This window comes from Dromaius novaehollandiae, chromosome 3, assembly GCF_036370855.1.
Source record: "Dromaius novaehollandiae isolate bDroNov1 chromosome 3, bDroNov1.hap1, whole genome shotgun sequence".
NCBI lineage: Eukaryota > Metazoa > Chordata > Aves > Casuariiformes > Dromaiidae > Dromaius > Dromaius novaehollandiae.
Genome location: NC_088100.1, coordinates 55,868,049 through 55,895,821, shown reverse-complemented (window position 1 = coordinate 55,895,821; position 27,773 = coordinate 55,868,049). Strand labels below are relative to the sequence as shown.

General features: G+C 37.6%; 1 protein-coding gene across 3 annotated transcripts in view; it reads left to right on the top strand.

Annotated features, from left to right (window-relative positions):
* Nucleotides 1–27,773, top strand: part of FAM184A (family with sequence similarity 184 member A) — a 91,467-nt gene that overhangs the window by 56,252 nt on the left and 7,442 nt on the right. For 2 of the 3 annotated variants that reach the window (XM_064508923.1, XM_064508924.1), the window contains exons 10-16: nucleotides 9,278–9,490; nucleotides 10,630–10,783; nucleotides 15,403–15,530; nucleotides 23,052–23,236; nucleotides 23,712–23,858; nucleotides 26,508–26,625; nucleotides 27,342–27,446. In XM_064508923.1, the coding sequence (XP_064364993.1) occupies nucleotides 9,278–9,490; nucleotides 10,630–10,783; nucleotides 15,403–15,530; nucleotides 23,052–23,236; nucleotides 23,712–23,858; nucleotides 26,508–26,625; nucleotides 27,342–27,446 (1,050 nt within the window). The remainder of the gene's footprint in view (nucleotides 1–9,277; nucleotides 9,491–10,629; nucleotides 10,784–15,402; nucleotides 15,531–23,051; nucleotides 23,237–23,711; nucleotides 23,859–26,507; nucleotides 26,626–27,341; nucleotides 27,447–27,773) is intronic. The other variant, XM_064508925.1, reaches the window with a different exon arrangement.

The following is a 27,773-nucleotide window of genomic DNA, read 5'->3' as shown; positions in this document are numbered from 1 at the left end:
GAATGTCTATGGACCAGTAACTATTAATCATGAGCCGATAGGTGCCTTACTGATTGGAAGATCGTCCGCTACAATGAAAGGATTACAAGTTTTGACAGGATTGATCGACAAGGACTATTTCGGGGAAGTACAAATTGTGGTTTCAGCAATGTTTCCACCTATGCACATACCACAAGGATCGAGAATAGCTCAACTTATTCCGCTTCCCCACCTGACTGAAGGGGTGGCACCAGCGAAAGAGCAACCACGAGGCTATGGTGCTTTTGGTTCCACTGGAAGTGCAGCATTACTGACTGTCGGAATGCATCAAAGGCCCCGACAAACCGTGACTGTAAAGTATAAAGAAGAATCTATACGCACTAATGCCTTATTGGACACTGGAGCGGATGTATCAATAATTAGCACTAAGATTTGGCCCCAGCATTGGCCAACCCGAGAGACCAGCTCCACGGTAGCTGGAGTAGGCGGGGTCACCCTCGCCCGGAAATCATCGATGCTACAATGGACTATAGGGAACAAGGTGGTTAATTGCTCCGTTTCCATTTTACCCCTACCTGAAGGAGTGCAAGCATTAATAGGGCGCGATATCCTTGCCCAGATGGGTATGGTGCTTACCTCGGAACACCCTTTATAGCACCGGCCATTGCCTGGACTTTCCCAATCCCACTCAGCTGGAGGACTGATCAGCCTGTGTGGGTAGAGCAATGGCCGCTTAAACGGGAAAGTCTCATTCAAGCACATGAACTAGTAAAGCAACAGTACAAACAAGGTCATCTAAGACTATCTACCAGCCCTTGGAATACCCCAATATTTGTGATCAAGAAAAAATCCGGCAAATACAGACTTTTACACGATCTACGTGCTGTAAACAGACAGATGCATGACATGGGTGCTTTACAACCGGGGTTACCCAGCCCAGCAATGATCCCAGAAGGCTGGCACCTGCTAATCATAGATTTAAAGGACTGTTTCTTTACCATAGCCCTCCATGAAGATGATAAACAGCGATTTGCATTTACACTCCCTGCTATCAATAGAGAGGGGCCAGACCAAAGATTTGAATGGACAGTACTACCGCAGGGTATGCGAAACTCACCAACCCTCTGTCAACTCTATGTCGATGCGGCACTTCAACCGTTACGTCAACAGTGGCCAGAGACCATGATATATCACTACATGGACGACATATTGTTGGCACAAAAAACCCCTTTTTCTCCTGAACAAAAATTTGATCTAATCACACAATTAAAGAAAAAGGAACTTGTGGTGGCCCCGGAAAAGGTACAAGAATCCAGCCCCTGGCAGTATCTAGGTTGGCATATTTCGAATGCCACCATCAGACCACAGAAATTGACAATCAGGACTGACATAAGAACACTCAATGATGCTCAAAAACTATTAGGAGACCTCCAATGGATCCGTCCGGTTGTCGGCATTCCTAATGAACTTTTAAATCTGCTACACCCCTTGCTGAAGGGAACAGACCCAGCGGCTGCCGTCACGCTCACAGAGGAACAGCAACGGGTACTCCAGGAAATTGCATCGCTAATTACTACGCGTGCTACGCACCGACGCCTGGAAAATCAGCCACTTGATCTTACTATTTTATGTGGCCCACAATACCTAATGGGAGCCATTACACAACACAAAATAAAAACGGGGGAAAAAAGAGGGTTGGCGGAACCCATTGTACTAGAATGGATAGCACCACCGTTACAACCAAAACGAACTATTCAAGAAAAAATTTCAACGCTGGCCGAACTCATTAGGACACTCTTCGCCCCTGACTTACATGATCAGCGTTGGTCAAATCTGACTGCAGCAATCAAACATAGAAGAAGTGAGAATCGTCGAGGCAAGCGTGAATTGAAAAAACTAGGTTCAGATTGTGTTGATGATGTAGAATTATGGGGGCCTGCGGAAAGGTTTTTCGCCGCAGCTTTAGCTCCTAACGTTGCAGTTGCGCATGCCATGTCTAATCTAAATAAACTTGCTTGTTGGGCTGTTAAGCAATCAAATGTTACTACACAAATTCTCTCTGAAATGTCACAGGATATGGATAGCCTGAGACATGCAGTGTTGCAAAATAGAGTAGCTATAGACTTTCTGCTTTTGGCACAGGGACGCGGGTGTGAGGATTTTGAAGGAATGTGTTGTTTTAATCTTTCTGATCATGGACAGTCAATCCATGAGCAATTGAAATGGCTAAAGGACCACACCCAGAGAATCACCGTACAGTATAATTGGTTTGATGATCTGTTTAGAAAGATGTTTGGTAATGTGAGTACCTGGATTTTGAGCTTGATCAAAGAAAGGCTACATATTCTATTCATAATTGTATTAATTTTAATTGCTGTAAGAGTGATTTTTAGCTGCTTAACACAAAAGCTTGAACAATTAACTAAAAAGGTCTTTCTCGCACAAAATAAAAACGGGGGAATTGTGGAGGACTGGCTTGAGGGCAGAGGTCATGTGAAGATTGAACAACTAAAGGAAGCAGAACTAAGTGCATATCGCACACAGTTGATGTGAGCCAAGTCCCGTATGAGAGTAAAAACAGCTAGAGCCAAGGACACATTGTCCTTGGCTCCAAGGTGTTATCAATGATTAGTCCTGGGAACTTGCGGGTGATGTAATGCAGAAGTTGCTGGGTAAACCAAATTGCTGTTACCAATAAGGAGCTCAGCTTTTGCAATATGTATGAGCCTGATTAGTCCTATACTATATAAAGAAAGACCACGCCTAATAAAGTTGAAGTACGCTGATCACTCATATTGAGCGTCTGGGTCTTCCCTCCGTCGGCTCCTCCCGTGCAAGTTTCCAACATCCACTATAACTTATTTTTATGTTAATCGTTTTGTAAATCTAGGAGGAGGAATACTATTTTATTCTTTTTGTATTTTGACAAAGCAGCATCTTAAAAATTCCCAGGTGAAGTCTTACAAGCTGGTGTAAAAATACCTGCTGTCTCCCTGAGAAAACCATCTTCTTGACTAATGTGTGCCAAAAGTGGAAATTGGTCATGCTGGATTTTAAATTACTCTCACTTCATTTCTGATGACTCTGTTGTATGCGCATGTGTGCATGCCTATATCTACTTAGCTATATGGATTTTGTATATGGTCAGTAATATTTGATATAGAGTATCTACTTGGCAATGTATTTATTTATTTTTGCTTTTCATTAGCAATCAACACTAGTATAAGATGGTGCAATACCTAACTTTTTGGTAGGAAATTGCAGAAAGTCTTTTATGTTCCCATCTCATTCCGAAATCTTAGAAAAATAAAGTATTTTAATATAAATTTTACTTCATTTGAGACTAAACTTGATCTCTTCTTTTTAGCAGTGAAATCTGATCTTTAATATTTTAAGTGTTTAATATGCTTGTGATATTTCAGAGACACAGCTGATCATTGATTCTTTTATGTATGGCTTTTCTAATAGTAATGCAAATTGGTGTGCTTAATGACTTTTCCGCAAAATTATTTGCCATAAAGGTGAAGAGGAAACAGCTGGATAATTAAAAAAAATGTTTGGTTGCATAATATAGAAGTATATCGTAATAGTATATTGAAGAGATGCTGCTATCCTCTACATTCAAAATATAACACAATAAAATGCTTCATTCCGTTCTGTGTTCAGTAGTTTATATGCTAAATCAAAGCAAAGTGTTCATTTAATATTTTATCCAGATAGTCTTCAACTTATTTTTCCCTGGTCAAATTATAATTAATGTTCTATGTTTTACTCTCCCTTCCTTATCCCTTTTTCTTTTACTTAGTTGATTTCTGAATGTTTCCCTTTATTCCTGTGATCTTTTCTTCATAGCGGCACTGTCTCGGTGAAGCTTTGCATAAATCTATCAGCAATGTAAGTGATTTGCACTTACAGCTTGTAAAGGGCATGTTTGCACTACTAACTCTGCATATCCTATAATACTGCTTTAAAGCTTTAGCCTATAAAATGAAATACATGATAATATTTGAAAGAACACGTCTGCTGCTATTTCTCAAAAGCTTCTGTACTGCATCCATTCATCTGTGTAAATGTATGTATCACTGGACATCAAGTACTACATACATGGTCGTAACATAAACAGCATTTTTATGTCATTGTTAAAGCAAGCTTGTGGGCAGTGCAAATGTGTATTGCAGAGCTTTCTACAAAGCATGAGATTGATGCTATATTATAATTTGCAGTTTTGCAGTGCAAGTCGTAATTGTAGCTGAAATACTCTATTTTTTTAAAATACTAATATTTTTAATCTGCTGAAAACCTTAGATAAGAGTACTGGAAGTTCAGAGGATAGTATTTAGAGCTAGGTGTTTTCTTTTAAGCCCTCAGTTTAGGAGTACTGAGAAGGGAGCTCCAAAGACATGCAAAGGGAGGCACTAATATTTTCAAAAATGTCCTCTTAAGAGTATAAATATACATATTGAATAATCAAATTAATGCTTAAAATTTTGTTCTCCCTTTTAAAAATAACTTTGTCAATTTTTTTATACATGATGTGCTTTCAACAACAAAAAAAATCCTCATTAGAATGGGAGATTAGATGTCTGACTTGGTTGTTGAAGTCATTTAAGCCTCATCATGCCGTGCTTGCTGTATAGGCTATTGATGCAAACAGACCTCTCCAGAGATTGACTTATTTCAGGAAGTGGTTTTTTTTTCCAGTCACTTTAATCTGGTGGAAGTCTGAGCTGTGCTTGAGAAGGGTATTTCTGATCTTTGTCATCATCTAAGATGGCTGCCTGGCTAGATGTCAGACTTCTAAAAAGCACCTCAGTTAAAATGTTTCCTACATTTCCAAGAGTTATATTAAAAGAGAATTGTTTTACCCATTCTAAAAATGTTTATAAATGATACAGTGAGAATTATTAGAGTTCGGAAAAAGGAACTTAAGTGAGAGATTTAAGTGCAATCAAAAAAAACCAATTTTTTTTTTTTTTGTCATCTTCATAAATCCATGCAAATTTGGCTAAGATACCAAACTCTGGTCAACTCTATTTGAACATTGTCATGAAAGGCTTTTTAGAGTATGATGAGTACATTGCCTGAGGCTCTGCAGGAACTGAGCAGGATTTTCTCTGGAGCTCTTCCTTCTCATGGTGACAGGAGGGACAGAGCAATGGTGAGAGACAAGTGAGAGTGCACAGAACTTCTGTCCGCTATCTTGATGTTTCTGTCACAGGCACTCAGTAGAGAGGAGAAAGAGGATCTGAGTGGAAATTGTGGAATTTCCTTCATATGAGTTTTTTAAGCAGTAATTTGTAATTGTTCCGACCTGGTGCAAAGAACTGGACTAAATCTTGTGAGGTTATCATAGCTATACTTTCCTATGATACTACAAATGGTGTTAGGAAGAAGAAAAAGAGCAAAGGAGGGGAGCAAAAGGAGGAGAGATACTGGAATATGGGATGGACCTGAGAGAAGGAGTAGAATGACTAGAGCCAAGTTGCCATAGTGACCTTGGGGAAACAAAAAATATCTTGGGAGTTTATGGATAGTGGTTAAATAAGAGCAGAGGTAATCTAAAGAAGCATAAGAACTGCATAAAGGCACAGAAGGGGAGAGGGAAAAAAAATCCTCTAGGCAGAGTCTGTTTTTTGGTAGGTGCAGCAAGCATAACAGAGAAACAGGAAATCAGGGGTAAGGTAAGGTTTACAGATGAAAAGGACCTACCTAGGTATGAGGTTACAAAAATATGAGGAAAGAGACAAGGACCCAACAGTGAATGCAGGATGCACGAGAGTAGATGGGAATGAGAGGGGATCATTGGTGAGTTTAGATAAGATGTATTTCTTCCGGAGAAGGAAAATCAATAGTACCTTGTAATACCAGATTACAAAGTATACGTGAATATACAGAGTTGGCCATGGCAGCAGTGGTATGCTGCAAACTGACCTCATCAATGGATTGAAATTCCAGGGTTGAAGAGGAAGAGAAGACAACAGTATGTGATTGTGTTATTGGCTTGTCTGACCGTGATGGCAGCTATAGCCATGGTATGCTGAGAGGATTCAAGAGATAGTGTGGATAGGAAATAGAATAGTAATAGAGAAATTCAGTTATTCCCACTAGAGCAGACAAAAACTAACTACATCAAGATATACCCTAGAGACCAAATTTTTGAGACTATGAATTATTTTTTGGGAAGCACCTGCCTTGGGAGCTCACAAGGCATTCTGAAACCTTTGAATTGGTTCGGAGTAGCTCGAAGGATCTGGTTTCTTACCTTGATGAGCCTTAAGCAGCCTTGATGTACTTGCCCCTTTTATTTATTTATTTATTTAGAAAAAACAATATCCACCAAAATTGGCTTCTAAAGATCCTTTCGAACACAAACACCAGTATGTAGTTACTCACTTATATCTGCATTAATTCATAAGGATTGATGTGTGGGCAAATAGGGTGACAGTCTTTTTAAAGGCTCCAAAGGAGATCTTAGGAATGACAGGCCTGTAAGCCAAATGTCTTTGTAAGATAAACTCGCAGAAACTGTGATGAAGATGGAGTTTGTAGGCACCATGATCTATTTGGGGAGACTTAAAATAGATTCTGAGAAGGGAAACCCTGCCTTAGAATTTACTGCAATTCTTTTGAAGGGATCAATAAAAATCTTGATAAGGGTGGTGTGGTTGATCTAATCTACTTGGTTTTCCAAAAGGCTTTTGCCAGAGTCATCCCTCTGAAGCTTTTGAAGAAATTAAAACTCTGTAGTATGGGAGGAAAGTTTTTGCATAAATAAATAACTGGTTGAAAGATAGGAATTAAGTACAGTGTTCCAGAGTGAAGATAGATTATCAGTGGATGTCTACTAATATGCGTCATACTTTTTTGCAAGTTGTTTGTGAGTAAGGTGGGAAAGCTTGCAGTTTATACTAAGATATTCAGGGTAGGAAGGACAAAGGCTGTTTGAAGAATTGTAGAAAACTGTAAAAAAGAAAAGAAAAGGGGGAGGACTTGGCAATAGAATGGATTCAGTATAGACAGGAAGTGATGCACAAGGGAAAAAAAAATTCTAACTTCTTGTATAAATGATGGGCCTTGACTTGACCATTACAACTAAAAAGATTAGATTTGGGGATTGTGTGTATGATTCTATGAAAACATAACTCAGTGCTCAGTAGCAGTCACAAAAGCACGTAACGTTAGGAATAAAGAAGAGGAATAGAGAACTTAATACCTGAAACCATATGTTTATATAAAACCACAGTTTACCCTCATCTTGAATACTGTACGCTGTTCTGATCCCCTAATCTTTAAAAGGAAATAGTAGAAAAGGGGGGAAAAAATAGAAGGCTGATGGTAGATATGAAATGACTTCCATACAAGGAGTGACTCAGCCAAAACTGGTCAGTTTGGAAGAGTAAGGAGAAATATGATGGTGATCTACAGAAATATGAATAGTATGGGGTAAATGAGAAGGGAATGTCTTCTGGCTCTTCCATTAGAAGTAGTGGAGGGCATCCTATGAAATTGGTATGTGTATTGAAGTTGTGGGACTCGACACAGGATGATGTGGATGCTAAAAGTTTACGTGGATTCAAATAGTGATAGTATTTAGTGGATTTTTCTTCCATTGATCTTTTCAAAAATACCTCTTCTGGTTTGAGAAAGGTTGCTGGGTACTAATAGACTTTAGAGTAAACATCCCTAAATGTATGCCTTGTCCTTGATATTTTTTTTTTCCTTCCCTGTTGGGAAATGTTGGTCATTTCTGGAGGCAGAATACTACATTAAACAAATCTTTGGTCTGACATTGTACAATTTGTATGTGATGTTAATATTAAATGTATTCGGTAAAAGGTTTTCCATGTATAGTTCAGATCATAGAATATAGTATAAATCTTCACTATAATCCTTCAGTTATAGTTTAAATCTCCTTCAAAAGTACTTGAAGTAACGTGGTGATGTTATAGTATACTTAGAAGGTAGTGTATATGTGTACAAACACATAAACCTGGTGAATTCTAAATGCAGCTGGCCATGGTCATTTCATTCAACTTAATTTGCTTGTTTTGTTTTAGTGCTAATTTTAATTTAAATGTAGCTTCTTTTTTTTTCAAAACTGCTTAAGCTGTGTCCTTCTGAAAAAAATATGCTCGACAATAATGTTCATGCTGCAAGTTGTCCTTGATATGCTGCCATTGATCTTTTTGTTAAGCAGTGAGATTTAATGTTTTATAATTCAATATACTGATGCGCAATGTCCTTATTAATTTGTCATAATTAATTGTGAGATGTACTAAATCAAATGACACTATCAAACTTTCTTTTATGATTCAATTGTATGTAATGTTCTGAGGCTTGAAAAATAATCTTTCTGATTCAAATCCTTTGTCCCATGGCAATTTCATTTTTTCTTCCTGTGAGTCACTGCAGCAAAATTCTTTTTTGATACAATTTTGTTTCCAGAGTTGGAAGGTAACTCTTTCTTATTTGGCTCCAAAGGGAACATGTGCTTAGTATCTTCTGTCTGAAAAAGATGCTGTCTGATGTGAAGAACAAAGTATAACATTATAATAAAAAGAAAATGAGACTCTTTCAAGGAGTACAGTATACTCTAATATATTAAAAAGTTTGTTGGCATATAAGGATCACTGGTAATATCAAGTATTTCTAAGAAAATGAGTATTTGTGACTGGAATTGCTTTGGTGTTAGTTGAAAGTCAGCAAAAAGAATCACTTCTGTGAGCTAACAAAAACGGCTTCATAAAGTGTTATATTTTATTTGTAATGTAATATGTTCTGCTATTCTTTTAAATCAGAAAACTACCAGTAAGAAAGGCCCATAACAAATTAACGGCTAGAAAAATTCTTCAGTCTAGATGTTGCAGACTGTCTCCCCTAACAAGTGCAGGACTTTCTGTACAGAATTGGCATGAGCTTCTCCTGAATAATAGTTTATTTTAACAAATCAAATGTTCGACCTTAGCCCTTGATAGTGTCATTTTTATTATTTTTATCCAAGTCTTAGAAGTAAATTTTGATAACTTAATTTGGCCATTAAATATCAACAAAGTTAAAAGCAGTACTATACTATTAACTTATAAATATGAAAACTCTTAGAAAATTATTCCAATGTAATGATTTTATCCCTGAGATATAATATTAAAAACCAATTTAGTGAATGGACAATGTTGCTTGTCCCTCTTTTAGTTAATGTGCTGGATTTAAAATTTCAAATCTTTCCTTCTTTTGAATTTTTTTTTTCCAGAGTTGATGTTAGTGTTAATGACTAATTGATATTTGCTATTCTGTGGGTTAGATCTCATTGCTGAAGCAGAATCTGGAGATGCAACTTTCCCAGTCTCAGAGCTCTTTGCAACAGCTACAAGCCCAGTTCAGTCAGGAACGACAGAGGCTGACTCAGGAGATCCAGGAATTAGAAGAGCAGCATCAGCAAAGGCATAAATCTCTCCAAGAAGCCCACATCCTTGCATTTCAAAATATGGAAGAAACAAAAGAACAAGAGCAAAAGGCATGTTCATATGAGTATTCCAAATTATGTAGAGAATGTCACAGTTTTAGCCATTATGTACACAGTGAAAGTTAGTAAAGAAAAGTATTTGCATAACTACTTCATTTCCTTTTCAGATTGTGTTTTCAGTGATGTTATTCAATTAGATCTGTTCAAGATACATTGAAAGTCATCTCTAATACTGGCATAATTAGCATCTTGATTTGTACTCTATTATCGTGTTGATATATGTAATGATTATCAACATGCATGCACATTTCTTTACAATAGCTTGAGATTGTTATCTCTAACATCAATTCTAAGATTGATCTGAAATAGGTTTCTCTGTATTTTTGATTATATTTATCTAATTTCTCATGTTTTCCATTGTTTTCTGTCGGTTGACTACTTCTGTAAGGTATTTTGCATTTTCATTATGTTTAAAATCTATAAATTATATTTTGCAACTTGCAAGGTAATTTTCATGTCCAGAAGATATCTTGTTTAAACCTGGACTACACCTGCTTAGAAATTGAAATTCTTGCAGTGCATTATACTTCATAAGGTGTGTCATTAGATTTTTAGTTCAGATTGAGAGTTTACTTTTGCCATGATTTCCCAGCTGTCCCCAGTTAGCGTGCTTTTGTTGTGCTTCAGTTCACATCACCAGGTGGTCTTGGGGCACACAAGTTGGGTTTGCTTTGTGTGAAATGGAATCAGAAGATGTGCTCAAGCAGCATTAAGCTTAGTACCCTTGAGCGGAGAGTTATGCCGCCCTCCCCTGCCCCCCTCAGATGTGTATAGCACACACTAGGCCCCTCTGTGGATCTGCTCTCTTTGAGCTACATCGTTTGCTACTGTAAACATAGCCATAGATTGGGGTTTTTTGTATTTTCCAACTGTGAGCAGAACACAGTCCTTTTTTTTTTTTTTTTTTTTTTGTACTCAGGTTATCTTGATAACCATCAGCCATGGAAAAGAAAAAATACAGTAGTATGATAATCTAGTGAGTGAAGAAAATGTGAGCAATATAAATACATTTTTAATGATTTCTGGAGTATGCTAGTACCTAATTTTTGTTGCTGGTTGAATTATTGTTTAATATTTTATAAATTCCTTTAGCTGGTATATAATTAATCTTGTCCATTTGGATTTCATAGGAGTTAGAAGAACATTTACAGCAAAAGCATTCAGAAGAACTTCAGGCACTGAAAGAAACACACAAACAAGCCATGGAAGGTTTCAAATTGGAGATGGACCAGGAACTTCAGACTCTTCGATTTGAGCTGGAGGATGAAGGAAAAGCTATGTTAGGTATGCCATTTTCAAATTTGCAAATAGGTTTGAAAACATTTCTACTTGTACAAATATACATGCACACACACTTACATACACACATGTATATGCACGTATATGCATATTTATGTGCATGTGCACACAAACACACTTGCTGCATTTTCCCCAAACAGCACAGAACTGTAAATGAAAAAATAAATTGAAATTAATTATGGCAATATAAATGTAGACAATCAGTAACTGAAACAGCTAAAACACCGCAGTGCATCTCAAAAGCATTTAAAATTGACCTAATTGTTCCTGTTAAAATCAATAGGACTTTAACAGATAAGTCAAAATTGATCACTTCTGAAAATCTTACCCTTAAGTTTTTCAGAATGAGTAAGTGACCAAATGTAATGATAGAGAATATTTCAGAAAGTGACAGGAATAGAACAACTGAACAGTTGTTTAACTTTATACAAGCAGTGACTTTAGAAGTGTGAGCCCTAGCACTCCATTTCTACAGCAAAGAGTCAGGAAGCACAATAATTACTAATTTTGTTGATGTATTGATCACAAATTAGTTTGAACTTTGTAGTATGGACAGAATTTGAACTGTGCTTAGAAAGGTACAGTGCCTCTGCCAGTTTAGGCAGTATGGAACAATAAATAAGGCAAAAACATAGGAAAACGGTGTTTGTTACTTGGGTATATTTTTTAATAATATAGATGGGAATTTAATGTTTTGTGTTCCAAGAAAGGAACCAGATTTCTCACAAATAAGTTAAGTTGTGATCCTTGCCTCAGAAATCTAACTTAAGCAGGGACTATAAATTGTTAAGATAATGGAGTTGGATAATGAACAGAAGGACAAGGTTACAACTATGTCATGCTGTTTATGCCGCAACACTTTAATACTTCTTGATAGTCTTGGATTTTTGTTGGATCTAATATTTAAGCAGTCTTCCCCCCTCTCACTTGTCCTACTGGCAAAACAGCAAAAGTCAGTTTTGGAACAGAATTGGAGTGAGGCCACTGGGATGTGTTGGTAGACAAACTTGTAAGAGCTTTACGTGTAAAAAAGGTTTTATGGAGGAAAACAGCGACGTTTGTGAGAGGTAAAGATTAAAGGGAGCTGATGCTGTTATAACTGATAAAACGATGAGGGTGGGGTGCACAAAGAAACATGCTTCAAGGGAGTAGAAAGGTCGGCCTGATATTGAGCATTGATGGCAAAGGCAAGAAGACTTCAGTGCAAGGTAATAAAAAAGCAGGAAATGCAGAAGAAAAGACAAGGGAGGCAGTCTGGAATGTAGAAATGACAATGGTAGTACAAAAAGAACGTGAAGAGAAGGTTGCGTCACTCCAAGCAAGTGGAAGAAGTCCACAGAAGTGATTTACCTTTTCAGGACAGGAAGGAAAAGTCAACTCCTAGAAACACCATGCAGACAAAAATAACACCATAAACAACATGAACGACTTTTTTATTTGTTGAAGTCAACCAAATACATGCAAGCCTCAAAACAAAGGTTTAAGTATATGTGGAAAGATTAAATTTTGCAAGTACTTTTCGTTGACTCTTTCTGTCTAACCACTGCTTTCTTCGTGTATGTTATATATCAAATGCTTATCACTGAAAATGCTGTGGGGTTTTTCTGTGGTTAGGGTTGAACATTTCTCCTCTGATGAGAAATGCATGTACATCTTGTAAAGTGCACCTCAGAATAAAATTTTCAGTCCTGTCAGGGGAGGATGTCTCTGTTCCCTTAACTCTCTTATCAGCTCAGCATCTTTTCCACTTTGATTAGCTCAGTCTTTCCAACAAAGGAAAGATCCTATAGTTACACAAGTTTCATCTAGACATTGCAACTCATCAAATTTGGATTCCCTCATCTATTTTTGCTCTTATACCATGGTTAGTTTTGATCAGTTAACATTATATTGCCAGCAGAAGAATTCTGAAGAACTTACGTTCAAGTGATCTCCTACCAAAATAGGAATTATTGTTTTATCTAGATGGTATACGGTTTCTTCATCAGTGTTTCTACTGACATTTTTTGTAGTCATAGAAGCATAACTTTGTGTACCCTGAGGCCTTACTGATGTGTTTTTTAAAAAAAAGGGAAAGGAAAGGATCCATTATGAAATACAATATGAAATACTTGCTGCCAAACTGCAAGACCCCCCCCCCCCCCCCGGCATTTTGATATATATGCTCCTGTTATAATTTACATACACAGGTATCATTCAGAAAGCGCAGAAGACACAGCCAGTTCTATTCAGGGAGATGGTGCTGACAGCCATCTCATGTATAGTAGTTTACTGGGAAGAGAGTGTTGCTTCCTGGTTAGGTCATTACTGGGTGGCTACACACCATATATCTGTTTTGTTGAACTGCACACAATTTTCAGTGAGTAATGCAAAATGAAGAATGATCATTCTCTGTCTTAATTTTTTGATTCTCTCAACTGAGAGCTAGAGTTACTAAATAAACCTAGCAAGTGTAAGACTGAAAACAAAATGTGACTTTTCACACAATGTGGAGTTAAGCTGTAGAATTCCATAGCAGAGGATGATGCAGATGCTAAAATCTTAAGTGATTTCAGAAAGAAACTGGACAAGTTTAGGGGGGGGGAAGTCCTTGGAAGCTAAGACAGACCTTTGATTCGGGAATTTCCTGAGCTGCAAATTGTTGGTGTCCTGAGATGTCTGGTGGATCAGGCCCATGCGGGAGTTTAGGTGGAATTTGGGTGCCTCCTGCCTGTTTTTGAATTGCTTATGTGCTTCTGACTTGGCAGTTTGTTTACGTACATAGAAAAAACTTTACAGTTCAAAAATTCAAAATGGAAATGCAAGCTAAATAAAGGCAGCTTTAATCCAAATTCTGCCTAACTCCAACTTCAATGCTATACTGGTAACTGTTTATTGTTCTGGGACTTTTTTCAGAGCCCACTGAAATCAGTGCCATTTATTTCAGTGAGGTCAATGTGGTAAACAAAAGAGCAAATCTTGTAAGTCCTGACAGTGTGGTTAATATGGAATAAGCTGACACCAACAAAGATACCCTTATAGAAATTAAGTTGGGAAAGAACCAAAGTAAGCTGGAGAGTTAGTTGGGTCATCTCTTAAGCACAGAATCTCAAAATGTTTTAAAAATGCAGCTGACATGCATCTTAGTAGTAAAATCAATATGCGCGTTGAATGAGAAGATTGAGTTGAGGATTATGTCCAGATTCTATATAGTACAGAGGAAGATGGCAGAAAATGGCTTTTCAAAACAGAACAATTCATAATTAGAGAAGCAAGTGCTGCAGCTGAAAAGTAACATTTCATCCTTGCTTATGATTATCGGTAGAAGTTTAGTATGCATCTAGGCAAGGATATCACTACAGTAGAGGAACTATTTCTTTAAAAATCCAGAAAAAGAAAATTAAATCTCTTTCATCTACTTAACCTGTGACGGTGAAAATCCAGATCACAAGATCTAGTGAACAAGACCACTGAAGATATAAAAAGAAGTGGAGAATAATTATCATAAAGGCATAAGAAAATATTCTAGAATCATGAATTACCTGAAAAATATAAATCAGTCACAATTAACATGTAGCATGAGAGTAAATGACATAAGGTGTAGGAAATTTTTAATGCAGGAGTATTTAATAATCTGGCGTATTGAATGTCAGTGTCAGAGTAAACATCAAAATGGTGAAAAGCTCTTTCATCTTTATAATGATGAACTTGTTATAAAACTCAGCCAATGTATTGTTATTTAGTCATTAATTTTCACTCAAATTGAAATGCTAAATATGAGGAGAAAAGTACAAGTGAAATATAGTCTAAAGGAAGAAGAATAATCTGCCGAGTAAAGTGCTTCATTTGACCTCAAGAGATGCAGGGGGAATCCCTCTTCTGCAACAGACTTCTTCTAAGGGAGGTCACTTCATCTCTGTTTTCCTTCTTTCCCCCTTTGTAAAATGGGAATACGCATGAGGCATTCCCTACCTTCCATATTTTCAGGAAAACAAAAGTAGATAAGATTGTGAGATTCCATATGTACTGTAGTTGTGGAGTTCGTATTAAAATACATGGAGAAAGCAAACTGTGACACACACAAATAAAAAATCAGTATAGACTGCATTTAGAGACTTGTTCTTTAAAGGGTCCTCACCAATTTCCTTCTGAGGATGCTTTTTCAAGTTCTAGTATCTATATGTATAGGTGGTTTTATATGCACATAAATAATCCATTTGCAGAAGTGAAATTGTATGTTTGTTCTGTTACCTATGCCTGAGTAACAGAGCTTGAATAATGCATTTGAGTACATGCATTTGGAAAATTAGGTGCTATTTTGAAATCTGGCCATAAATAAGTATTTACATAATAGAAAAGGGTTTTGGAGAGGAATGCAGAACCCATCATTCGGAGTTTTGTTCTAATAACTTCTATTCTAACGTTGAACACATCTGACTCTTTCTAAATAGTGTGGCTGCAGGTGTCCAAAAGTTCAGCTTATTAAACTGAAATTTAACACATGGCTGCCATAAAAAGTGCATGTGTGTCAGGTGGGCAGCAATACTTGAAGGAGCTGGTCTGTTACAGTTAATTAGCAGTAAACATTTGCAAAATAAACTTCTCCTTTTATTCACTATAACTAGCTTCCCTGCGCTCAGAGCTAAACCATCAACATGCAGCAGCAATTGACCAGCTAAGGCACAATCATCAGCAAGAGTTGGTAGCTGCCAAACTGGAACTTGAAAGAAGCATAGAACTCGGCAGACGGCAGGTATGAGGTTTTACTGATAACTTATGGTAAAATTGCATAATCGGTATTGGTTTTCTGTTAGCTGGAGGCAATAACCGTTATGAACATGCAGGGAGGAATCTAATCCTTCAGAGTCAGCCAGCACCAGCAGATTCTGCATGCTTACCAGTTAGGCAGACTTTCTTGCTTAGCTTTTTCTTCCTTCAGCAAATTTCTTTAGGGGCTTTATAAAATATCCCAGGTCAAGGCAATTCCCTTTCAGGATTGCCCAGCCATCTCAGAGCATATTGGCTTTCCCTGGGAGGGAAGTGCCTTTTCTCACAGAATTCTACTGGTTCTCAGCTGCTAACAGGACTTAAAAGGAAAAAAAAAAAGTTTCTCTCTAAAGACAGGTGGTGTGGTTAAGAAGTGATTGCTTAAAACCAAATGATTACTTCAAATTTAAAATCTCTTATTTTCAGGAGCCAAATTGGGAAAAATAAAATTAGCTTCTAAAGAAAGCAGAGAGGAAGACCTATCAGCTTTCAGATATTTATATACTTTTTAATAATATTTCAAAACCCCAAAGGCAACATGGACTACCTTTGCTTTCAGAAGCAAACTGATTCTTTCACTTTTTGCAGAATCAGTTTTTGCAAGTAGTAACTAAAAACTCAAAGCTTCATCTCTATTGAAAGGAAGCCAGACGCATGGAAATAAGAGGACCAGAAAACTATTTCTTTATCTGTATATACAAGAGGCTTTTCAGGATTGCTTTACAAATAGTCTGGTACCAAAGAGGTATAATGCTTTTAGAAGTATATTGATAGAGGAAGCAGGTATAACTGAATACAGCCTTTGTACGTACATGAACAAAGAACATAGTAAAAGGTGACACACATGCACACCACTTTGTTTTCCCCTTCCCTGCCAGTTTATAAGCTTGAACACTAGAAACAAAGATGTGGTGGTGTCAGCAGTGAAAGAAAACATGCAGGAGTTGGGAAGATGTAGCTCCAGTAATGTTTTATTTATGCCTAGAGTGAGCCATCCAAATATGTCAGGAAAAAAAGATTACAACACAAAGGGTTTGATCCAGCAAAATGCCAAGTATTTTGGACTCAGTACAGTGAGCTGCTAAGCATGTGTTTTAGTTGTATGCGAAGTTATGTAGCAAAGCAGTTAGTTCTGTTTTCCTGTGTTAAAATGCTTCATCAGTTTACAGGATCAAAGCTGAAGTAGATGCAGAGATGTCAGAAAAGGATGATCATATTTGCTAATTTTTAAAATACTTAAGGATGTGGATATAACTTTTCCACTGCTTTTTCTTATAACCTTGATGTAGTCTTTGTGTAGGGAAGCAGAGAGTTATTTTTAAAATTCTATTTTTAAGGTTGTACTATAAAAATGTACATAAGGATATATTTGTATTTCCTAGATGCATGAAGGCTCAAAACCACACAATTTTACATAAACTACTTTGAAATGTCTGCCACTTGTCTATCTGTGCAAACGATATGATGATTTATTGTTGTGAAACTGTAAAAGTCGAATGGATGGGAATGGAGAACCCTGAAAAAAAATGAAACTGAAAAAAAATGAAGAGAGTTAATTTTATTACAGACTTTTTCTAAACCAAGCAGAATCATCAAAATCTTTAGGATGGGATCCAGATAGGTTCCAGAAAATCTTCCCATGTGTGCTTAAATTAATCAAGGTGAATAATCTCCCAGAGGTTAACCGCGTTGGAATTTCTAATGTAAAACAAATGATTTTATTGATTTATTGGATACATTATAAATACTATATAAATTAAAAGCATACATAAAACTAAGGACATTTGAAGTGCTATTTTGTACCAACAGAATTTAAAAAAATGGAATGCAACCACACATAAGTGCAAGTAGCTTGCTTAGATGGACATGTATCCTGCATATATATGTCTTTATAGATATATGAGATGTAAAACTTTTGAATCACTGTGTGTGTTGTAACAGTGCATACATCTTGTGTTTTTTAATCAAGCTATGACTGTCCTTTTTTTTCCCCATATCATAAGTTGCAGACATAGAAATTGCAAATGCCCACCCTGCTAGTTCTTAGCAGTATCTGTTTTTTGGGAGAGATGAGGAGGGTTGCTTTGTTTTTTCACTTTTTTTAATGTTCAGGCCCCAAGATATGATAAGGACATGTCTAGATTGAAAACTTTTGTAGACTTCCTACGCAGGTAGGCCCCCCCATCTCTCCACTCCCATATACAGCTTTTCACTATGACTGAATCAAAAGCTCTGCTTTTCATTTACTGGACTTAGTCCTTTGGAAGTACATACTGCAGATGCTTGCTGTGTTTAAGAGAGTTCTATAGCAGATATCTGGACAGAGTAGATAAGAGCAAGATTCAAAGGCCAGAGTTTGGATTGCAAATGCAGTCAAGATGCATGTGGAGAGACAGAGGACAATTACTGGAGTATCTTCATATAGGACAATGCACCAATCAATGCTCTAAATTGGTCTTCAGTTGATCTTGTCTATCTGATGCTGAGTTGCCAATAACCTGGTTTCCAGAGATGCTAGTTTTCCAGATAGCTAAAATCCTTGCATGTTATCTGCAAGGACTTATCAATCACAAGATGCGCGTTTGAATGTTCATTTTCTGGAGTAACCCATGAAGATTATTTTTGACCAGCACAAGAGGAACCAACAAAAAGAAAGACTGGACGTAAATATTGCTACTGAGGCTCCAAAGCAAAATATACTAGTACTGAATTAGACATATATTTTGCAATAAAGACACTACAGAGTCAGTACCACTGTTATCAAAGCGTTTAATATTAAGAGAAGCTACTCCAAATACAGGAAATGGAAACTGCAGAAGGAGCTCATATCCTTTTTTGCAGGCCAAACCAACTGGTGATCATTACCACCTAGGGGCACTGATAGAAAATCAAACTCAAAGAGTATGATATAGCTTAGACACAGTCCCAAATGGAGATTTCTTCCTCTCCAACAGCAAGGCAGATGGAGAACCTTCTTCTTTGAAACTTGTATTTAAGCCCATAGAAAAGCCCCTCACCTCAGACAACCTAGCATTTTAGTAAGAACAGCATTGACGTGACAAATACTGAAGATCTTTGGCGTGATGCTTTGGACTGATTGAGATTATTAGGTCTACATTTGAGAAGGAAGGGGAATCACTTTCCTAACTTGGTTTTCTTTGACCAGATCATTCCCACTTGGAAGTATTAAACCTGAGAATCAAACCATAGTGTTCTGTTTCACCATTAAAAACCATATCAGATTCATCACTTTGTATTGGTACTGGCTGATTTAGAAGTTATTTCAAGATTTGCTTAAAAATGTGTGGGCAGATGAAGAGTGAGTCGAGAGCTTATGGATAAGGATTAAAGGGCAGGCTAACATGGGTGACACTGTCGTGGGTGTTCACTACAGGCCACCTGATCAGGAAGAGGAAGTCAATGAGGCCTTCTACAGACAGTTGGAAGTAACCTCACAATCACAGGCCCTGGTTGTCATGGAGGACTTCAACCACCCTGATATCTGCTGGAAAGACACCACAGCTAGGCACAAACAGCCCAGGAGGTTCCTGCAGAGCATTGATGATAACTTTTTGACACAGGTGGTGGAGGAGCTAATGAGGAGAGGTGTGCTGCTGGACCTTGTACTAACAAACAAAGGATTGGTTGGAGATGTGAAGGTTGGGGGCAGCCTTGGCTGCAGTGACCATGAGATGGTGGAGTTCAGGATCCTGCAAGGAGGAAGCAGGGCAGTAAGTAGGATTGCAACCCTGGACTTCAGGAGAGCAAACTTTGGCCTCTTCAGGGACCTACTTGAAGGAATCCCATGGGTTAGGGCCCTAGAAGGAAGGGGGATCCAAGAGAGCTGGTTAATATTCAAGCATCACTTCCTCCAAGCTCAAGATCAGTGCATCCCTATGAGTAAGAAGTCAAGCAAAGGGGGCAGGAGACCTGCACAGATGAGCAAGGAGCTCCTGGCAAAACTCAAACAGAAGAAGGAAGTATACAGAAAATGTGGAAAAAGGGACAGGCCATTTGGGAGGAATATAGGAACACAGAGTACGCAGGGATGCGATGAGGAAGGTCAAGGCCCATTTGGAACTAAATCTGGCAAGGGATGTCAAGGACAACAAGAAGGGCTTCTTCAAATACATCACTAGCAAAAGGAAGACTAGGGAGAATGTGGGCCTGCTGCTGAATGGGGTGAGCGCCCTGCTGACGAAGGATACAGAGAAGGCAGAGTTACTGAATGCCGCATTTGCTTCAGTCTTTACTGCTAAGGCCAGCCCTCAGGAATCCCAGACCCTGGAGACCAGGGAGAAAGTGTGGAGAAAGGAAGACTTTCCCTTGATGGAGGAGGATTGGATTAGAGATCGTTCAGGCAAACTTGACACCTACAAACCCATGGGCCCTGATGGGATGCACCCACGAGGGCTGAGGGAGCTGGCAGATGTTATTGCTAGGCCCCTCTCCATCATCTTTGAAAGGTCAGGAAATGTCTGAAAGAAAGCCAATGTTACTGCAGTCTTCAAAAAGGGTAAGAAGGAGGACCCAGGAAACTACAGGCCAGTCAGCCTCACCTCCATCCCTGGAAAGGTGATGAAGCAGCTCATCGTGGATGTCATTTCTAAGCATGGAGAGGAAAAGGTGATCAGGAGTAGTCAGCATGGATTCACCAAGGGGAAACCATACTTAACCAATCTGATAGCCTTCTGTGATGGAATGACTGCCTGGGCGGATGAGGGGAGAGCAGTGGATGTTGTCTGCCTCGACTTCAGCAAGGCTTTCGACACTGCCTCCCGTAACATCTTCATAGGTAAGCTCAGGAAGTGGGGGTTAGATGAGTGGACAGTGAGGTGGATTGAGAACTGGCTGAATGGCAAAGCTCAGAGAGTTGTGATCAGTGGTGCAGAGTCTAGCTGGAGGCCTGTAGCTAGTGGTGTCCCGGAGGGGTTGGTACTGGGTTTAGTCTTGTTCAACTTATTCATCAGTGACCTGGATGAAGGGACAGAGGGCACCCTCAGCAAGTTTGCTGATGATCCAAAACTGGGAGGACTGGGTGATCCACCAGAAGTTTGTGCTGCCATTCAGAGAGACCTGGACAGGCTGGAGAGCTGGGATGAGAGGAACCTCATGAAGTTCAACAAAGGCAAGTGCAGGGTCCTGCACCTAGGGAGGAATAACCCCATGTGCCAGTACAGGCTGGGAGTTGACCTGCTGGAGAGCAGCTCTGCGGAGAAGGACCTGGGAGTCCTGGCAGACAAGAAGTTAACCATGAGCCAGCAATGTGCCACAAAGGCCAATGGTATCCTGGGCTGCATTAGGAAGAGTGCTGCCAGCAGGTCGAGGGAGGTGATCCTCCCCCTCCACTCAGCCCTGGTGAGGCCACATCTGGAGTACTGTGTCCATTCTGGGCTTCTCAGTGCAAGAGACACATGGACCTACTGGAGAGAATCAAGCGTAGGGCTACAGAGATGATTAGGGGACTGGAGCATCTCTCTTATGAGGAAAGGCTGAGAGAGCTGGGCCTGTTTAGCCTGGAGAAGACAAGACTGTGAGGGGATCTTATCAACGTATACAAATATCTTAGGGGAGGGTGTCAAGAGGATGGGGCCAGACTATTTTTGGTGGTGCCCAGCAACAGGACAAGAGGCAATGGGCACAAACTGAAGCACAAGAAGTTCCATCTGAATATGAGAAAAAATTTCTTTACTGTGAGGGTGACAGAGCACTGGAACAGGTTGCCCAGAGAGGCTGTGGAGTCTCCCTCTCTTGAGATATTCAAAACCTGCCTGGACACGATCCTGTGCAACATGCTCCAGGTAACCCTGCTTGAGCAGGGGGGGTTGGACTAGATGATCTCCGGAGATCACTTCTAACCTCAAGCATTCTGTGATTCTGTGATTGATGACATTGCTTATGTTCAAGAAATTTCACGACTGTTTGCTATTCTGACATTTCCCAGCCAATTAGAATCATCCTTCCAAAATGAACGATCACTTCGTGCAACTGCTGACCCACTGACAGGTACTAGCCAGAGTAAAATCCACTGGAAAGCAGATCCATCCATGAATCCATGTGAGCAGGGTCCATCACACAGGATTCCAAGTACTTCCCTAATAATCCAACTTGGATTCATGACTTGTCTCTGCAGTGCAGCGGGAGTATAAATAAAAAATGATCAAGTGACAAAGATTTGAGAAGGTTCAACTTACTTAAAAATATATATATGTTTATATACTCTCCTGCTTCTCTACGATCTTGAATTATGCATTGCTTGATACTAGTCACCTGTGACACTGACATTACCCAAAGTATAGGCTTTTCTGTCACAATTCCTTTATAAAATGGAGCAATTTTGAGGAAAATGGCTAATGGAGCTTTTTTGACTGATGATAAATATCTGTGAAGCAATAGCCAATGGATGTGACAGGCCGTGGATGTGACAACAGCCATGGATGTGACAGGAAGGGATGCTCACGGCATTAGGAATTACTAGGGCTCACAAAATCAGAAATCCATACCTTTTGAAGGAGTTATTTTGTGAACAGTTAAAGGGAGAACATAATGAGCTCTTTAATCCTTAAGGCTTCTTTGCAGACTCTGGGATTTATATAACAGTCCCATATAACAAACCCAGTCTTCAATTCCAGTTGATAAGATTGGTACAGTCCTTATTGCTTCATCAACTGGAGTATCATGCCAAGGAAAAACTTGGTTTTCCAGCTTTTTTCTTCTTCAGCATTATCTCTTGTAATTTAACTCTATTCCACCAGTTTGCCCTGCCATGACACTGAAGATGAAAGTGCTGAAGATCTTTAGCCATGATTTGTCCATTTTTTATATGTTCCATATACAGTATTTTTGAAGGATACTTTAGGAAGTGAAATATAAACTTAACATCAACAGTTAGGTTGCTGCTTCTAACATTTCAACACCAATTCCCACATCAACACTTATTTTTATTCAAACTGATATAACCTTTCTAGTAGGTGTCAACAGCTCCACAAGGACACCAGCGGGGCTGGGTGTTGCCTCTCCTTTTATTAAACAATCAAAATTACTGCAAAAATTACAAAAATACTATCCATCTGGAAAATGGAGAGCACTCAGATTGATACAGTACTGTCCAGATCAAAGAAAAACTGGTCTTTCTCTTTGTAAGATATGTATCTGGTTTACTGTGCAGAATGAAGTATATCCAGTGAATGATGCACTGTCATTTCCTGTTAAAATTTGTGTAGTTCATTACATAATTCCTTTTTGCCTCCCACACAACAATACCTTTTATATTCTCACAAATTGAATTTGTTACGTAACTTTTATTTCTTCATTATTTGTATTTCTACACAATAAAAAACAAAGTCTCTCAGATTTAGTTATTATTTTTGTCTGCATCCAAAAACTGAAAAAAAATTGTTCAGTGAATGGAAAATTCTACTCGGTTACTATCTTCCAAAAGCAAGTACTATGCTTCTGAGAGACAACTTTATTAAAATATTTTTTGCTGCTGCTGCTTATATCATAGGAGAAAGAATTTTTATGCCGAATATCGGATCTGCAAGATGAACTAAGACACCGAGACCATCATATAGCTGAACTGGATAAAGAAATTCTGCATCTTCATGAGAATATAAGTGCACTGACCAGGGAACTAGAGTTTAAAGGGAAAGAAGTTCTCAGAATACGCAGTGAATCTAACCAACAGATCAGGTATGATTTTTTTTCTACTCTTAAGCTTAAGTGTTCTCTCATATATTGTTTTGCTTAAGATATTTTACCATTTGTGGCTTTCAGTTTAAGCTCTTAATCAAGTGGTGTTATATATCGCTTAATCTTCTTTAGAAAAAAGTGATGTCCATTACTAGTAAAGTTAGTGAATATTACCATACAATTAAACTGCATTTCAATAACATATTTTGGCTTATTTTAGTTACAGTCCTCTTAAGTGTTTTTTAAAAATTCATTATGTTTGTTTATTTTTAAAAGCATTAAAGGAGATGTGTTTTCCATGAAATAAGCTAGAATATTAGAGGGGACAGTAAGTGGTAGGTTTTGATGATTCAGTAATTCCTTTCTGTTTTGTCTGGTATTGCATATAAGTCATTAAAAGCCTGGCAGAAAATCATGATGAACAAACAGTCTGATTTTAGAATAACTCTTTTCTCAACGAAAATAAATTAAACAGGATGCATGAGCAAGATTTAAGCAAGAAACATGAGAAAGAGCTGGATGTCTTGACAGCAGATCACATCAGAGAGAAACAAAGCATGCTGGCAGATTTTAATAAGACCCAAGAACTGCTCAAGGAAATTAATTCAGCTTTACAAATTTCGTAAGTTTTATTGCATTAAAGAGTTCATATGTAGCTGCGTTTCAGTGAGAAGTAGTTTATTCTGGTGTCCATAAGTTACCAAAGATATTGCAGAGATATAGATATGCAAAAACCTCACTCAAATATGGGGCCCAGTCTGGCATTCTTTGGGTAACACAGCTCCTGGAAGCTTCAGGGGGATTTACCAAGATAAATTATTATGGATTTGAGACTAAAAACATTCAAGTAGAAAAAATGTTAAATCTGTACAATTCTTAGAAAATTGGAGAAAACATGATTTCAAATGTTTTTTCTCCAACAATTTATCCTTTTTGAGAACACAAACGTTTCTTCAGTAAGTTTATAAATAGTACAGTATCTGTTATAAAAGTGGCTGATTATACCAAGTAAATTGAGCGGTACAAATGTTTTCAGACTTGCTGATATAAGAAAAATTAAGAATTTCTACTGGTATTCTTGGTAAGTGTCTGAAATGAATTATACGAGCATGCCAATAGCAGAATGCCTACAGTGCCTCTGAGTGAAAACGCCACCTGGGGTTAGACCACTCCTGGGGAGAAGTGCAGTAGTGGTATGTCGTTCAGCCAGTGTTTTCCTGTCCTCCACATACTTCTTTCTTATCCCTGTTTATGATGCACCCCACTCAGAGTTTCCTGACAGAGTCTTCATGAAGGGATTTGTATTAGCAGCATAAAATATTTATGGCAGAGAAAATAATTCGTTCCAAGTGTATGATACACAACTTTTCTGAGTAAATATCAATTCTTAATGGACAGTAAACCACAAATGTCCTCATGGGACTTAGGATTCTTGACAGCATCTAATTTTGTTCTTGCTCAAATTGGAGCTGCGGGGAAGCAGCTCTAATACCAGTGGTGTAAGGGTAGCAAACAGATCAGTGCCCTGTGCCTTGACCTTGCTTCCAGTATGTTATCTCTACTTACATTGTAGCAATTAGCTGTCAAAGGAGGAAACTATGTTAAAAGAAAGGAGTGGACTATACAAAGGTTTCTTAGCTAATGATTTCCAGTGTCTGCATTACCTAAAACATGACCTTGTGAACTTCTATGAAACGGAGAATCTAGGTCATAGTAATTTAGAGTGGCTATCATTAATTAGGTTCTCCAACTAGATTCTTTAAGTTATATATTATCTCTTTGAAACAGAGAAAACAGTCCTCTGAAATATCTGAAAATAAAATGACAGCTGTGCATAACTATGTATTATACTCTGGGGATTTGTATACAATAGCTTAACCCAGCATAAAATACATACACAAAATTAAGCCAGCTAAGCATATTTATGTTCTGCTGAGTCAAACACTTTTTCTGCAAATAAACAGTCATGTTGTTCACATTCATAATGTTTTATATTAATATATTATATAATCTCCAAGTTATGCACAGATTTTTTTGAAGGTTATAAATAATTTAATATGCAGTGTTTTCTCAAATGCAACACAAAGTCAAAATTACACAGCTGCTTCTGAAGGGAAAATACTTCTTTAAAATCAGAAATGATGTCTGCTTCAGGATGTCTTAAGGAATTAAGTTTGAGCTGACTAGACACATTAGATTTATAGTTTTTTTCAAGATTCTTTTTTTTTCCCCCAAGCTTTTTAAATTTCCTATTCTGAAACTTAGTATGCCAATCTATGTGAAGGCTGAATACAGTAGACAGGTATTTCAGTAGTTTCCTTTTGAAAAATATTTAGCATTATGAGTGTTATGTTTTAGAGACAGTCATTTGGAACTGTCTTTTGTCTTCAAAACTTGTTCTTTTGTGAAGAAACAACAAGGAGATGTATGCTGTTACTTCTGCATTTTGTCTCTCAGTTGGCTTATTTCAGTTCTCTCCTTTAATGCTTTTCCACCAAACATTTCGAATATCCTCATATTATTTCAAGTGTTTCTCAATTGTTACTTTCCTCTTAATCCCAGTATTCTAATGTCTGGGTGTTTATGGCTTTTCTTTTACAGCTTATTTCTTTATTTCCATCTCTAATGATACTAAGTTGATTTGCGGAGAGGAATTAGCTACATATTAGCCTTCACTGTTCTTGGATATCTGTGTCTCACTATGCTCCTCTTGAGCTGAGGAAGATGGTGCCAGCCTTGTCTCTGTCCTGTTTCTCCAGTATCACAAGCATGCATCTTCATTCAGTGTAGATATCTATTAAAATAAAATGATACTGCTTTGCTCATCCAGCAATTCAGTTGCCAGCTTTTCAAAATTTACGTTAATATTAAATACAATACAATGTAGGCCCTGCATTATACATACGAATCTGTGTGATCTACATATTCTGTAATTCTGCTGTCCATATCTTTTTAACTTTGAGTGTCTTGTTTTCAGTCTGGCTTCCAAGAGGCCTCTTTCTAAACACCTAGTACTGCATGCACAGAAAGGATATTAAGGTTTTAGCATTTTCACCAGATAATTATTTTCTGTAGTAAAGATACAGTTTATATTACATTTTTAACTAAAGCTGAATGATAACAACGTTGAAATTTTACTTTGAGGTGAAATGCAAGTTGTTTCTATTTTTACCCCTTGAACTGTCTTTTGTACTAATCAAAGATGTGACTTTATTCACTCATCATTTAACACTGGATCAGGCTAAAAGGACTATTTTTCTTTTCTATAAAGTTTAGAAGAAATGGAAGAAAAATATAAAAACAGAGAATCAAGACCAGAAGATTTGCAGCTTATCTCAGAGCTGAAAGACCTAATTGCAGAGAGGGACCAGCTCATAAAGAAATTGATTGTAAGGCTTTTTATGCTCTTTTGGTTTAGTATCTTGACAGATATAAATGTTAATCTAATTCAGAGCATTTAAAATATATGTAAAGTACCAATTCTGCTAGCCTATCTTCATATGCTTTCACGTTTTAGTCCTGTAGTTTCAATGACTCTTAATAGTAAAATTAATTAGATGCAGATGTTTTCCTGCAAAATCAAGCATAACACATTATTACAAATATATGTTAAAATATTAGTTAAAAACAAATTGCAGTATGACTTTCATCAGATGTATCCTATCTGCAGTCCTGGAATAAGAAGTGGGCCATACAAGCCACATAACAAATAGTCTCTTCTATGAAGTTTCTAAGAACGTTTCAAATTTCCTGATGCACTGAGCTTCCCAAACTCAGACCCCAAGCAGCCTAACAGATTAGTCCCATTAGTTATTTATTCAGAATCAAGTAGGAATGAGGAAATTCAAATTAATTAAAGATTAGAAGTTAACTATACTGAATCTCTCCCAATGCATAATCCATTAGGCTATGCTCATTCTCAAGGGTAAAACATACAAAGGAACTGTATAAATAGAAATGATTTAGTATTAAATATGAAATATAATTGATAGAAATGTAGGTTTCTTTAAAACATCAAATTTATTTCAAATCATTTTTTAGACAGATTTGGCCACTAACTAATTGAAATTGTATAAAAAGAAGTTTCTATTTGTTCTTGTTTTAGGAGGACAAAAAGTTCTATCAACTGGAACTAGTTAACAGGGAGACTAACTACAACAAAGTGTTTAATGCAAGCCCTAATGTTGGTGTTATTAATCCATTGGTGAAGGTATGTTCCATGGACTTCATTGCGAAAGTGAAGAAAAAGAAATCTAACTTAGAATATAATAAAAAGAAGACATAAATATATATATGTATGTGTGTGTGCACATGTATCACTCACTTTTTATTTAAAGAAATGTTCAAAACAAGGAACATAGTTTATTATTTGTCTCTTTCCTTTTGTGTAGTTGTGTTTGTTTCTATTATGTTGTTTAGGGATCCACTGATATTGTTGCCCTAGTTTGCTAGGCATGGATGACACAAAACTGTAAAATCTAGGTAGAAAAGTGAAAGAAAGGCTACAGAAGGCAGGGTTGTATCATATAAATAGAGA